Below are 15,390 nucleotides of genomic sequence, written 5' to 3' on the forward strand. Positions count from 1 at the left end.
GCAATAAGTTTCTCTTGTTCAATACAGTCTTCGCTATTTCCCCATTTTCAAGACACCATGACCAAAGGGTTCTACCTCACAATATCACCAAGAGCATATGATTTTTTGAAATGAAGCTTCCACTTAGAAATATTTCTACCAACTTTATAAAGGTCAAACATTGTTTACTGTACAATATATAATGCTGAAGCCAAACACAGCATAACTCAAATAATTATGGAACATTTAGACACCAACAGCTCCATGCTATTCTCAGGGAAGTGAATATTCCTAAGGCAAAACAGAAATAAAACTGCTCTTCAGAACTATTGTCCTCATTTACCGACCATGGGGGATATAAAAATCTACCCAGGCAGCAAGGACTTAACAATATCCAGGGGTGGAATTAGCCTCCAGCAGAGGCAAACAAATCAGATAGCACATTCTCTGTGCTGCTGAAAGGTGTGTGTGAACTCTGGGGTCCATGGACCACAGTTTCAGAATTCTAAACTAGGTTTCCACCCCTTCATATTTAACAAGTTGAGCACACTGCTACAGCTTCAAAATAGTCAGTGGACTAAGTTCAGTCCTGTAACATGTGGGTGAAATTCCCTGAAATCAGAGGCAAAGTCCCCAGATCTCAGCTGATCTGCCACTTTCCTTCATTTTAGCTATAAGAAAGAATCTGTTTAAATGAGAAAATAAACAGCGCAGTCCCTCTACTCTCTTAAAAACACATGCACTCAGGGTTACTTAGTTTATCACAAGCTAAGGGGGAACTTGTATGTTGTTGCTCCTTTGCAAAATATTGTCTGCATATCACTGCATTATATAGGTCAGGGATCAGCAACCTCTGGCACACAGCCCGCCAAGGTAAGCACCCTGGCAGGCCGGGCCAGTTTGTTTACCTGCCATGTCCGCAGGTTTGGCTGATCGCGGCTCCCCCTGGTTGCAGGAAGCGGCGCAGGCCGAGGGATGTGCTGGCTGCCACTTCCCACCACCCCCATTTGGCCTAGGACAGCGAACCACAGCCAGTGGGAGCTGCAATCGGCAGAACCTGCGGATGCGGCAGGTAAACAGAGGTAAACCATGTGCCAAAGGTTGCCAATCCCTGATAAAGGTCATATAACCTAGGTTTGAAAACTTTTCAAACCTCACAATACATTTTGAGTTACTATCTATGAACTTCAACCTGAACAAGACAAAGTCAGACATTCATTTTATACAGTTTAGAGTATGGAACCCTCAACTGTTGAAAATCAGTATTGCATCCACTAAGAATAGCAAAACAAAGCCAGCCCGTGTGACTTTTGCCTGCTCCACCAGAAACCAGAGACAAACATAAGGCTCTGGATATGGAATGATTTGTTAACTGGCTGCCACAGAGTAACTGGGAGATAGGAGAGGGGAATCAAAATCAGGGACTAACAAAGAACAATTATGAAACAGACAAACAGAAATTTGAGATTTGTACTTTACTGACCCCAATATAATCAATGTCCAAATTGTGATACTGCTTGGCGCCTAGAATCCAGGAAACAATATAGTAAGCAGTGACATCCGGATGATTATAGGGCCAGTTCTGACCCCTCCCTATCCATCCAGGAAATGCCCAAGGTAACCCTACAAAGAGAAAAATCAAAAGAGAAGGACAGTTAATTAGGTGCACTGCATACATCAGTAAGAAACAAGAGCACGTCACCGAATATATTAACTGAAAGATTTAAGGAAAGACTCTCACTGCAAATCAATGTAGTTCCATTGACTTCAATGAAATCATGCTTCATTTACACTGGCTGAGAATCTAGCACAAGCTGTACATACATCTTTAGTGAAATCTTTCCACCTAAGAATCTATCTTTAGGCAATGATACTAAACTGCTCAAGACAGTTAAGACCAAAGCAGATTGTGAAGAACTTCAAAAAGATCTCACAAAACTAAGTGATTGGGCAACAAAATGGCAAATGAAATTTCATGTGGATAAATGCTAAACTAATGCACACTGGAAAAAATAACCCCAACTATACTAATTTATTGATGGGGGCTTAATTGAGCTACACAAGTCAGGAAAAAAGTCTTTGATGTCATCGTGGATAGTTCTCTGAAGATGTTCCACGCAGCGTGCAGAGGCGTCAAAAAGCAAACAGGTGTTAAGAATCATTAAAAGGGGGAAGAGACTAAGATGAGAATATTTATTGACCTTCTATAATCCATTGGTATGCCCACATCATCGAATATTGTGTACAGATGTGGTCTCCTTCACCTCAAAAGATATTCTTAGCACTAGAAAAGGTTCAGAAAAGGGCACACTAATGATAGGGTTTGGCAGAGGGGTCCATATGAGGAAGACTATTAAAGGGCTATGTACTTCTTCAGCTTGGAAAGAGGAGACTAAGGGGGATATTGATAGAGTATATAAAATTATGAGTGATGTGGAGAAAGTGGATCAGGAAAGTTATTTACTTATTCTCATAATACACGAAACTAGGGGTCACCCAAAAGAATTAATAGGCAGCAGGTTTAAAACAATAAAAGGAAGTTTTCTTACCACACCAGTCCAACTGTGGAAATCTTACCTGAGGAGTTGCGAAGAGCTTAGACTATAAACGGCATTTAAACAAAGAACTAGATAAATTCACAGTGGTAAGTCTAAATGTTATTAGCCAGGATGGGTAGGAATGGTGTCCCTAGCCTCGTTTGTCAGAGGGTGGCAGATGGATGGCAAGAGAGAGCATCATTTGATCATTGCCTGTTAGCTTCACTCCCTCTGGGGCACCTGGCATTGGCCACTGTCAGTAGACAGATACTGGGCAAGATGGACCTTTGGTCTGACCCGGTACAGCTGTTCCTATGTTCTTATGTCTATGACAATCATCTACCCAACATCTCACGCTTGACTGGCTCAAATGATGAGTTACATCTAGTAAAAAAAACAAACGAACAAACAAACAAACCCACTATTCTTGAACTGCAGGATCAAGCAATACATTCTGTTATATCTAAACACAAGAGTCTGATCCTGCTTACCATAGGCTTTTAGTCCACTACAGTGAATGGGACTGATCTCTTGAGTAAGGCAAGAGGATTTGGTCCTATGTTAATTCTTGTACCATAACTGGCCTGTTTCCTTTTTAACAATTATTTAAAAAAAAAAAATTAAAAAATTCTGCTTCCAAAGTTTCTGTGGGCTTTTCAGGACAGGGACTGTCTTTTACTCTATGTTTATACAACACAACGGATTGCTGATCCTCGTTTGGAGACTCTAGGCACTCCCACAGTAATATAGTTCATGCCCCTTGCAGTGATGCACTGTTAAATTTCCCTGTGGGAGGAACAGCTCCATCATTCACTCATTCTTAATATCTAAAATGGTTCTCTCCAAATACTCCTGACTATAAACTATTTAGCAACTCTAAACTAAAAAACAGCATAATTCATGACGTAGGCAACTTTTTCAGTCAGAACTGAGACAGTGCAAACGGTTTCGGGGGCAGAGAAGGCAGTGTGGTCATTACACAGGGCAAGAAATGCACGAGAGCAAGGTATCAGAACAGGTGTGACAGTAAATCAGTGATCAAATAGGAGAGAGACAGCATAGAGATTGGTTTGCAAGAACTCAGAATGATTTCAGCCATTAAGAAGATTAAAATAGCAAACATGTTAAGACTTAAAGACAATAGACTTGCTGTAAATCTGTGCTTGGAGAGATTTTCCTATGTGTATGTGTATGCAACCTTATTTCGGCAACACTTATTTTGCAATACGAATGTTCATTCTGAGTTTATCAAACAGACAAACTGTATAAACTGAATAAATAAATAGTGCAGACATAAATTACAGTACACCCTCACTATAACAAACCCCTGGGGATCCAAGTGATTTGTTTAGTATAGCTAGGGATTCGTTACAATGAGGGACAGGGGATAGCTCTGCCGACTCTGCAGCCATGGGACCTTGGTGAGGAGGAAAAGAGCTGCTCCTCTAGCTGCTCCTGTATATTTTAGGGGCAACTTTGGTGTGAGCATAATAGTGGCACAATGGCAAGGTGGGGCTATCAGCCCTCCAGGAAGATTCTGTAGTTAAGGCGTTTTGATGAAGTAGATTCGAAAATCCACAGCAACCTGCAGTAAATTTGTCAATGAAGCTTTTTACTTATATTATTCATTTTCATATAAAATATAGGGTTTTTTTCATTATTTTGATATTAAATTCAATCTAATTTACTCTGCCTCTAAGTCTCTCATTTTCAAGTTGCCATAGATTGACTAAGAATTAACATCAGATAACTGGATTAAAGATGTGTCAGAGGGGAAGCCGGAGGTTTTGGCAATGGAGTAAGGAATTCTGGGGTCATTTGGAACATAGGAGGTGGGTTTGGAATTATGGAATTACACATGAGCTTGGTAACCAAGACACCCACTCCAAATCACTGCATTGGTTTACATTCAGTTCAGGTTTGGAACATTTTCTTTGCAGCCATAAAAGAATAGAAACCATTTTTTAGTTTAAATGACAACTTCTGTTTGGGAACACATTTCAGTGGCAACAGGTAGATTCCACAGCTGGAGACACAGGGCTCTGACTTGAATTGAACAGAATAGTGAAGGCATCACAGAACTTGTCTACCCATTTGAGGTGAAAATCAGAAGTCAAAGCACATTTGCTTGAGCTAGTTTTCGAAAGCATTTGATAGAAGTCTGAAGGAAATAAATAGAGTCCTGGAAGATATGAAAAGTTAGTTTATTGTACGTAGGATTAGAAAAGATCCCTCCTAAAAAGGGTATCTGGGAAAAAGGAAGAATGAGCATGCATAATGTGGGGGATTCTTAGTCTTGAATTTATTGTCTCTAGCCATTGGCTCTCACAGTGTGACACTCTCATACTGACTGTTTTAGTTTAGTTATTTTAGGCCAAAGAAATATCACCCAGCACTGGGGAGAAGTGGGGAGGGGGAAACCCATACACCAAACAAAAGGCGTTGTCACAATAAAACCTTACAAAATTCACACAATAAAATATTCTTTATAAGGAGAGGGAAGGCAAATTGGAGGAACCAATTAAGAATGAGTCAGGTATGAAATCATGTTTGAAAACAGGAAGACAGAACACTGAGAAAACTCAAGTCCTTACCAATCAATTTAATGCTGGGGTTTCTCTTTTTAGCTTCTTTCATTAGCCACCACTCATAGCCCCGGAAATAATTCTCATCATTTTCATAGTGCATGTGGGAGGGTTCAGTACCATCTACAGAGGAAACAAAGATATCTCACTAATTGTTTTCTGTGTCATGACAAAATTCCTATGTACATTAGGATTTTTTTTAAATAAACCTCTACCCCGAAATAACACAACTCGATAGAATACAAATTTGGATATAACACGGTAAAGCAGCGCTCTGGGTAGCGGGGCTGCGCTCTCCAGTGGATCAAGCAAGTTCAATATAACGCAGTTTCACCTATAAGGCAGTAATATTTTTTGGCTCCCGAGGACAGCGTTATATCGGGGGTAGAGGTGTATTACTCATCACCATAATATCTAGGCACAGCAGCAAGCACACTTCATGCATTCTTTGAAGTAAATTTGAAAGCAAAGTGAACAATGGAAGCCAATATGAAAGACTAGCCATCCCTCCCTCTTACAGTACATCACCCCTGCAAGTGGAGGGTGATTGCAGCACATGTAGACATACCCCAGTGAACTTTAATCTATTTAGTCCAAGTACCGATAGCAGTGAAGTCACAGGCACCATGGGCTAGCTGCCTAAGTAAGTGTCCAGAGTCCTGGGTGGGCTTCTACAGTCCATGCTGCAGCAGCTGCACTGCTACTGGTACTTATGCTATCTAAATTAAAGCTAGTCAAGTACGTAGCCATGTTGCAATTACACCTTTGATTGCAGTGCAGATGTTATTCTGTGGCTATACTTATAGTGGCATGTAGAGCAGTAGTTCTCAAACTCCCTTGGCCCACGCTGCTTCCTGCAACCCTCATTGGCCTGGAGCAGCAAACCACAGCCAGTGGGAGCCACAATCGACCAAACCTGCAGACACGGCAAGTAAACAAACTGACCCAGCCTATCAGGGGCTTTCCCTGAACAGCCCTAGTTTGAGAACCACTGATGTAGAGTATAGGCACTACACGTGTAGCTACACACTGCACTGAAAGGCAGGCTGTGTCCATTCTTATCACTGCGGTGTGTAGCTACACATGGCAGCAAAAGACTCCAGCAGCAGGAAAAGACTCTGGCAGCTAACTGCTGCCAGAAGCTTTCACTGCCAGTGAGGAAACACTCCAGCAGGGGGAGCTACCATATCCTTTCCCCATAATCTTCCCCTGCCAGAGACTAACTGTGACAGGGAAAGACTCAGGCAGCGGGGAGACAGCTAGACACTACACCACTAAAAATAGTAGTGTTGATATGGGAAGCAGAGCTTGAGCGTGCAGGCTACATACCCTGGGGGTTCAGTTGTGTAATGCAATACTCTACAAAGCCGCAATTCACTATCTACACTGCTACTGACATGCAGTGTCTGTATTCTACATGCCACATAAGTACAGACATAGCCTATGTCTGTTGACCATGATCAAGTACAGTATCAGATTAACATGAACATGTTTTCTGTCAAAGAGACTATGCAGAGACTTGCAGAAGGATTGATCTAATGAGCCAGTAGGTCTTTTTTATTCCCCAATTACTGTGACACTAAGTCTATCTTCAATATTATTTTGGGCTGAGGAATCACTGCATGAACATCACCACAATAGTATCAGGAGGAGAAAAAAATATATATTTTCACCATTATGCAAGGACCCTGAACTGAGAAACAACAGGCAACGTGGCAAAGATTACTGCATGTTTTCTTCTTGGGGGCAAGAGAAACACATGGGGAGAGAAAAGGAGGAAACTTGTTATGAAACCAAGAGTTCAGTTCAAACTATACTATATCATAAGAATGAAAACTTCCCTTTCATATAAGATTTGGACTAGTATTGCTGTGGGGTTTCTCCACCCGGGTCTACACTAGAGAGAGGGAAATCGATCTAAGTTATGCAACTTCAGCTACATGAATAATGTAGCTGAAGTTGACGTACTTAGACCTACTCACCACGGTGTCTTCACTGCAGTGAGTCGCCTGCTGCCAATCCCCTGTCAACTCTGCCTGCACCTCTCACAGCGGTGGAGTATAGGAGTCGACGGGAGAGCACTTGTGGATCGATTTATCGTGTCTAGTCTAGACACGATAAATTGACCCCCGCTGGATCAATTGCTGCCCGCCAATCCGGCGGGTAGTATAGACATACCCATACTAAGTAACAGTCTGTACCACAGTTCTCATGTAAAAAAAAGACACTTCCCACGCCAGTTCGAGAAATGGTACTAGAACCCTGCTAGCAGCAAACATTTTTAGACATGGTAGTGCAGTTCCAAGTGTCTCATGTAGAGCCTTGCTATTTCAAATGAGGTGAAATGTTTATCACAATGTTTATCACTAAACTGGTAGTATTTCATCTATTGCATCGCCACACCATTTGAAGAGAAGAATGATCTGCATAAAAACAGTAAGCCCAGTCCCCCAAGAATTCATACCTGTTGACTGTCCATCACCACCAATCTCTACTTTCAGAATATGCAAAGAGGCACCAAAATTTGGCTTTAAAAAAGGAGAAAAAAATATCTATGAATATAGATTCCCACTATAAGCAGAAGAATGTCCAACTAAAAAGTGCATCACCATCAACCTCATCACATTTCTATCTGAATATTTTACCCATTATTGTTACAATCACCTACAATTAACGCAACTGAAAGATTAGAGGGAAAAGCTATTTCTCTTTTTACAGTTTATTTATTTTGTGCAATTGAGAGTACTTGGTTTCTAGTCAGTTTCACAGTCCCTCTTGTAGTTATAAGTGTGTTTCCCTGTTTGAGATCTTTAGCACAGCAAAGCTAACAAAATCGGAAGATGTCAAGGTAAAGCCAAAAAATGTGTATGGTGGTCCAGAGGCTGATGTAGGACAATACTATTTTAAGTTGCCTAGATTTCAAAATGACCATGTGCCTTCAAAAAACTAAAAAGGTTTGCAAGTTTGAGGGTTGGTACTGATATAATTATATCAATTTAGCCCGGGATCTCAAACTCAAATCACCACGAGGGCCAAATGAGGACTAGTACATTGGCCTGCGGGCCGCATCACTGATACCTTTTCAAGGGAGCTATGGCGGGCTGCAGAAAATAACTCTACATGCAGCCCATGTATTTCAGACCCCTGGTTTAGACACTGATATAGTTAAAGTGGTACAGCCTTCTAAATGGACAGTTTTACTGGCATAAAGGTGCTTATATTCATTTATCGCAACAATTCAGAAACATAAGACATTAATTTCTGTAGGGGGTAAAGTAATTTCTACATATAAGAGGTCATATGCTACATTACCAAATTCAGTGTAAAAAGAGCAAAAAAAGACCATTTTCCAGATGACTGAGTACACAGAAGGCAAAGCAGCTACATCTTGTCTCTTCCCCACTCCCCATCAAAAACCTCCATAGCTACTTCTCTCTCTCTAACACAGAAACTATGCTCTAGAGGGCTGAAGCCAGGGGAACAGCTATTTGAAAGTGGTATGTTGCCCTCTCAGTTTTGGTACTGCTCTAACTATATCAGTGCAGACATTGATATAGTTAAAGTGGTACAGACCTCTAAATGGACAGCTTTACTGGTATAAAAGTGTTTTACTGGATTATCTTAAGAATTCATAACCATAACTAATTGAACTTGCATTCCAGGCAAACCTTAGGATATTAATTCTATTGAAATGGAACAATCTTAGCAAGCTAGAGAGCAAGGATACTCTTCAATTGCCAACCAAAATATACAGTAATTTTCAGAAGCCATGAAGTATACATACTTTTGCACTCTGATTCAATATTGCCTTCAGAATTTACTACCCACAATAGTTATGATCACCTCAACCCTTCACTTTATCCACCTTTGAACTAGGAAAAAAAAAATCTTCTAGTTCTAGCCCAATATCACAAAATATTTAATCATTAGCTATTTCAGAATAGCAATAAGAGGGAATCTCAGTAATCGCTATTTCCAAAATTAAATAAACTCCCAACAAAAACAACAAGATGTTGATTAGCCTAGATTATGGTTATTACCAAGAGGAAGTACCCTCAAATTGTTTAGTCATTTCAGTATAATTGGTTGTTTCCTCTTAACAGAACAAGGGTGTTTACTCCTGGCAGCTACACCTTGGAGTAATAAGGATTGATTGTTCAGCCTCAAAATTTAGGTCCCAGAAACAGTTATCACCACACAAACAGGACATACCTTCAAGTTACTGTATTAATAACCATAATTAAGGCTACATTTATGTCACAGAGGTCATGGAAGTTACGGAATCCGTGACTTCCTGAGACCTTCTTGACATTCTCTGCTTCAGCCCCAGGGTCTGCAGGAGTCTGGAGCTGACAGCCAGTGGGGCCCTGGCAGGGTTCCAGCCACAGGCAACAGCAGCAAAAAGGGCCCCCCTGCAAAGTTCTAGCCACAGGTGACAGACTCCTGAGGGGGGCCCTCCTTGAGCTTCCAGCAAGGGGCGACAGCCTCACATGGGATGGGGGAAAAGGTGGATGCCTCAGGCAAGCAGCGGGGGTGTCCCATTTTTAATTTGAGTACATATAGAGTACATATTAAAAACTCTAGAGGAGATTAGAGATATGTCTCACTAATATAGAACTATTACCATAAACAGATAATCTAAGATCTGAGAGCGATAAGGCTCTGGGTAATTCACCAGAAGTCGAGAGGTGGCCTAAAAAAGAACAGAGGAAAAAGATCATATTTAGAGTTATTTTATTTGGATTTAAAATAGTAAAGAGCCTCCTATCTAAGGTTCTAGGCAACCTAACATAACTAATAGCACAGTCAAATCCCACCAAGAACTAAGGAATCATGTCAGCAGGGACTCAGCCAGCCAGATACCACAAAAACTCAACACCCCTTTAAGACACAAAATTTACTGTAGAAAAACATTAACAAATGACTAGTTTCCAGTTTTCTGCAGCAGCACTATGGTGTTGTGAAGTATATATTGAGGTGTGGGAGGAGAGAATGGGATCCAGCATGAGCATGTTGAGACAGGAACATTTTCCCAGGCAAAAACTTATTTCTTGCTAATGTGGTTTTCTTTCCTCTAAAAGTTTTCCCTGCTTTTCTTCCTCCTAAACCCAAGTCAGCCTATGTGTCCAAGCTAACTCCAGAGAGGTGCTAATTACCTATTACAGTAGAGCTTGAATGGAGCTCATGACACTTATCATTGGACTGGAAGAAATCCCTGGAAAATTACTGGTTATTTGGTGGTTTAATATTTTAAAAACAATGAAGAGAACTTTTTAAAATGTAGGTCAAGCATAAAATTAATCCCAGGATTTCAATGGAGTTACACCAAAGATTCATTTGTCCTTAAGAATCTCCTATCATCCTAACCGGAAATAGACCGCAACATATACACATCCCACATCTTTTTTGCAAGAGGAAAATGGAGAACAAGAAGCACTCTCCCACACCATTCCTCAGCCTCAAATGCTACTCTCAGACAGGACCTGCTACTCAGTTGTAGGGAACCTCTTGTCTCCCTCCAACACTAACTTGGTGCCATGCTTTTAGCACCTGAATTTGACAAGCAACAATTCCCCCATCCCATTCCCCTCAATGCATCATCACACATGGACACCTGCTCATTCTTCTGAATTTCACTACACTATTATTTTTGTTTTCCTTAGATCAGTGGTTCCCAAACTTGTTTTGCCGCTTGTGCAGGGAAAGCCCCTGGCGGGCCGGGCCGGTTTGTGTACCTGCCCGTCCAAAGGTTCAGCTAGGAGCTCCTGGAAGTGGCGCAGGCCGAGGGATGTGCTGGCTGCTGCTTCCAGCAGCTCCTATTGGCCCGGAGCAGTGAACCGTGGCCACTGGCAGCCGCGATCGGCCAAGCCTGCGGACGCGGCAGGTAAACAAACCAGACTGGACCGGACCGCCAGGGCCTTTCCCTGCAGAAGCGACAGAACAAGTCTGGGAACCACTGCCTTAGATAACACCCTTCACTCTGCATTACAAATCCGAGGGGCAGGCCTCATGCACAGACAGCACAAGAGACTGTCACCTCAGGGCAATCCTCTTCACACAAAAGCACAGTGGCCACCCAGAAATTTGCCTACGGGTCTGATCTCTCTCCAGCCCCCGTTCCCTCCCTCCAGCCCTCACACCCATCTATTCCCCATCTCTCTTGCCCCGACAGGCGTCTACTCACCCCTATTCCCACTCCCTCCATCCCCCCCGCCCCACGCCTCACCCCACCCACACCCCCTCATTCCCTGTCCACCCCCGCTCACCCCTCCGCCGCTCACGGCCCCGATACCGTCGAACTCACGGCCCAGCCCGCCCGAATCGTCCAGCGCGTAGCCGGCTAGGAAAGGGGCGGCAGCAGTCCCCGGGGGGCGAGGGCCCCAGGCGCAGCCCAGCAGGGCCCAGCCCCACAGCAGAGCCCGCCCGCAGGGAGCGCCAGCCCGGTGAGGGGAGCCCTGGCACCGTACGCGCCTCCCTCCAGCAGCGTCCATAGCAGCCAGCCCGTTCCTACAGCAACTCTGCCACAAGCGTCCGCCAGCCATTGTCATATGACCACGCGAGCCGGCGGTCACCTGACAGGGGCTAGGCCTCTCGGCGGACCGCCCCCGTCTTCCCAAAGGGGAGGGAGGCCGGAGGTCACGTGATAGTGAGCGGACAGTAGCGGCTGGCATGTTGTGTATGGGCACGGACGTGCTGCTGAGAGGCCATGTTGGAGGTGCGGTAGAGCGAGTGCAGGGGCTGTATTAGCTTTGGGACGGAGCTTTGCGCGGAGGGGTTTCCGCCAGGGCAGTACAGAGGCGGAGAGACAGGGGTGAGGCTGCAACGCGCGGATCCGGCTATACATGGGGAGAGGGGGGCGGCGTTTGGAGTCAAGCCTCAGGTTCAACCCAGGCCACAGCTGGCGCAAGCAATTAAATTCTGTTGCAGGTTCAGAGCCTGACTTAGTGAGACAGGGCGGGCCGGAGCCAGGGGCCCGGCTTTAGCGTTGCCGTTCGTTCGAACTGCCCAAAACCTAACGCCCTTGCCCCGCTTCCTGCCCTGAGGCTCTGCCCCTATAGCTCACTGTCACCCACGCGCGCTCACTTTCACCAGGCTGGGGCTGGGGAAGTGCAGGAGGGGGCTCCAGGCTGGGGGAGGGTTCAGTGTGGGAGGGGGCTCTGGGCTGAGGTGCAGGAAAGGGAGAGGGAGGGATCTAGCTGGAGGTCCGAATTCTGTGGTGGGGGAGAGGGGGCTGGGTGGGGTCGAGGGATTTGGCGTGTGGGAGGGGGCTCAGGACTGAGGCCAGGGGTGGGGTGCAGGAGGGGGCTGAAGGCTGGGGCCTAAGGGTTAGACTGTGGGAGGGGGCTCTGGGCTGAGGCAGAGGGTTGGGGTGTGGGAAGGAGTACCATCCTGGGCTGGGGGTGCAGATTTTGGGCGGGGCCAGAAATGAGGGCTTCAGGGTGCAAGAGGGGGCACCAGGCTGGGGCAGGAGGTTACGGTGTTGGAGGGGATGATGGCTCCAGTTGAGGATGCAGGCTCTGGGGTGGGGCTGGGAATGAGGGGTTTGGAGTGCAGGAGGGGGCTCCTATCATAGCTTTCCTACTCAGATTTGAACCTTAGCGTTCATAACCTGAGAAGCTAGCATGAACCCCTTTAAGCTTAATTACCAGCTTAGATTTGATCTCGCTGCCACCAGCCAAAAATTCCAGGGTTTTGGCTCCCTCTGGTCTCCCAAAAACCTTTCCTGGGGAACCCCAAGACTCAGAGGCTCTGAGTCTCACAACAAAGAAATAAACCATCCCCCCACCTCTCTCCCACCAGAATTTCCTCTCTGGCTAACCTGAGAGTTACTGATGCAACCTCTTACATCGAATACCAAGAAGCATGTCTTTTCTCTTCCACAAAGAGACAACCAAATACAAGGAAACAGAAAAGATTCTATCTCTCTTCCCCTCCCACCAATTCCCTGGTGCTGCAGAGATTCACCCTCTGTAGATAACACAAAGAGAATGTCCCTCCCCTTCGTTCCTTAGCCTACCCAGAGAGAAAAACTCAAACAAGTCTTAAAAGAAAACTTTAATAAAAAAAAGAAAGAATAGAATAACAGTTCTCTGTAACCTAATGAGTATGATACAGGGTTTCAACTTATAGAAATGAATAAACAATAGAAAGGGATAAACAGCCTTACCCAAAACAATACATTTAAAGTACTTATAGCCAAATACACATAAAGACTCCACCAGCCAGATACACAGATGCAAATACAGCAAACAATTAAAGACTACACTTTTGCTAACTTTGTACTTACAACTGGGAAACAGAAGATTAGAAGGACTGGAATAGCCCTCTCATAGCTGAGAGAGCACATAACAGACAAGAACCCAAGACAAGAAACCCCACAAATTCCCTCCCTTAAGCTTTGAAAAATCCGGTTTCCTGATTGGTCCTCTTGTCAGGTGTTTGGTTCTCTTTGTTAACCCTTTACAGGTGAAAGAAACATTAACCCTTAGCTATCTGTTTATGACAGCTCCGGGCTGGGGTCAAGAGCAGCAAACCTGACACTCATAGCACACAGAGACTCGGTGGCTGCCCCTCCGCCTAGGAGCGGAAGGACCAGTCACCGCTTCCCAGGAGGGAAGGGAGCTTGTAGGTCTCTCTGCGCCGCCAACTGGAGTTATAATGGCCCAGTCAGCAGTGCTGACAGAGCCACCATAGTCCCTGTTCAACTGGGTGTTCTAGTCAAAAACTGAAACCTGGCAACTCTAGCCGGCTTTGGCACCTCTGTAGAGGTTTTAATATTTTGTGTGTATTTGCACCACCTGATACTGAAGGACTCTGTCTCCAGAGCCCTGCTGAAGCAGTCTGAGGTGAACCATTGCACCACAGAGCTGGAGGGGAAATATCAGCCCCAAATCACTAAGGCGTAAACCATATGCTACCACAAAATATAATTGTAAATATACTAGACAGCACTGATGCAAGCAGCCAAGTATGCTCACACTGGATCAATAAACTACTTTCAGGCGTGGTATCCCAATGTAATATAATAACTGTTTCTTAGAGTAGCTAGTCCTGGAACCCATGGAGGCGCCTCTTGATTTAGTCCTAAGTAGTGCCTAGGATCTGGTCCAAGAGATGAATGTAGCTGAACTGCTTGGTAATAGTGACCCTGATGTAATTAAATTTAACATCTCTGGGAGTAGAGGGAACACCAAAGAAGTCAACCACAGTAGCAGTTAACTTCAAAAAGGGCAACTACGCAAAAATGAGGATGCTGGTTCAACAGAAATTAAAAGGAACAGTCACAAGAGTGAAATGCCTACAGGCTGCATGAAAACTTTTTTAAAACACCATAGCAGAGGCTCAAATGAAATATGTAATCCAAATAAAAAAAATAGAAGATTAAAAAAATGCCATGCTTTTACTGTGTGGCCACCCAACACAGTAAAAGCAGTGGCTAAAGGTAAAAAGGCATCCTTTAAATATTGGAAGTCAAAATCTACTCATGAAAATAGAAAGGAGCATAAACTCTGGCAATCAAGTGTAGAAGTATAAGGCCAGGTCTACACTACACACTTACTTCGGTATAACTACTTTGCTCAGGGGTATGAAAAAATCCACATCCTAAGGAAGATAGTTATACTGACCTTAACCCCCCCACCCCCATGTAGACAGCACTATGTTGGTGGGAGAGCTGCTGCCGGTGGAATAACTAAGCTGCCAGGAAAGCTCTCTCCCATCATCTTACAGTATCTTCACCAAAAACAACAAGGAGTACTTGTGGCACCTTAGAGACTAATAAATGTATTTGGACATAAGCTTTCATGGGCTAAAACCCACTTCATCAGATGCATGAAGTGAAAAATACAGTAAACAGAATACATATTCTAGCACATGAAAAGATGGGAGTTGCCTTACCAAATCGGGGGTCATTGCTAACGGGCCAATTCAATTAAGGTGGAAATGGCCTATTCTCAACAGTTGACAAGAAGGCGTGAATACCAAGGGAGAGGAAATTACTTTTGTAGTGCTAACGAGGCCAATGCAATCAAGATGGCTATTTCTAACAGTTGATAAGAAGGTGTGAGTATCAGCAAAGGCAGGGCCACATGTGGGCTGGGGAACTAGCCTCCCCAAGCAGCAGCTTCACCCACTGCCCATGACAATAGGTAAGAGTGGGTCGGCTCCCGCACACTGAGTGTGCACTGCAGTCTCCTGAAGCAGGGGCCATATTCACAGAGCCAAATGTGTCGGCACTGCACATTATGCATGAGGGAGAGAGTACAAGGCTCTCTATGGGGAACTGTGAG

The 15,390-nt window shown here is 44.3% G+C and overlaps 1 protein-coding gene across 3 annotated transcripts in view; it reads right to left on the bottom strand.

The window, feature by feature from the left end:
* GALC (galactosylceramidase) overlaps positions 1-11,657 on the bottom strand; it is a 66,903-nt gene extending 55,246 nt beyond the window's left edge. The window contains exons 1-5 of one of the 3 annotated variants that reach the window (XM_075065605.1): positions 11,368-11,657; positions 9,726-9,794; positions 7,566-7,629; positions 5,111-5,224; positions 1,463-1,602 (exon numbers count right to left, since the gene is read on the bottom strand). In XM_075065605.1, the coding sequence (XP_074921706.1) occupies positions 1,463-1,602; positions 5,111-5,224; positions 7,566-7,629; positions 9,726-9,794; positions 11,368-11,649 (669 nt within the window). In that variant the 5' untranslated portion in view covers positions 11,650-11,657. The remainder of the gene's footprint in view (positions 1-1,462; positions 1,603-5,110; positions 5,225-7,565; positions 7,630-9,725; positions 9,795-11,367) is intronic. The other 2 variants (XM_075065603.1, XM_075065604.1) reach the window with 2 other exon arrangements.
* Positions 11,658-15,390: the final 3,733 nt, after the last annotated feature.

The sequence above is a fragment of the Chelonoidis abingdonii genome, chromosome 4, assembly GCF_003597395.2.
Source record: "Chelonoidis abingdonii isolate Lonesome George chromosome 4, CheloAbing_2.0, whole genome shotgun sequence".
NCBI lineage: Eukaryota > Metazoa > Chordata > Testudines > Testudinidae > Chelonoidis > Chelonoidis abingdonii.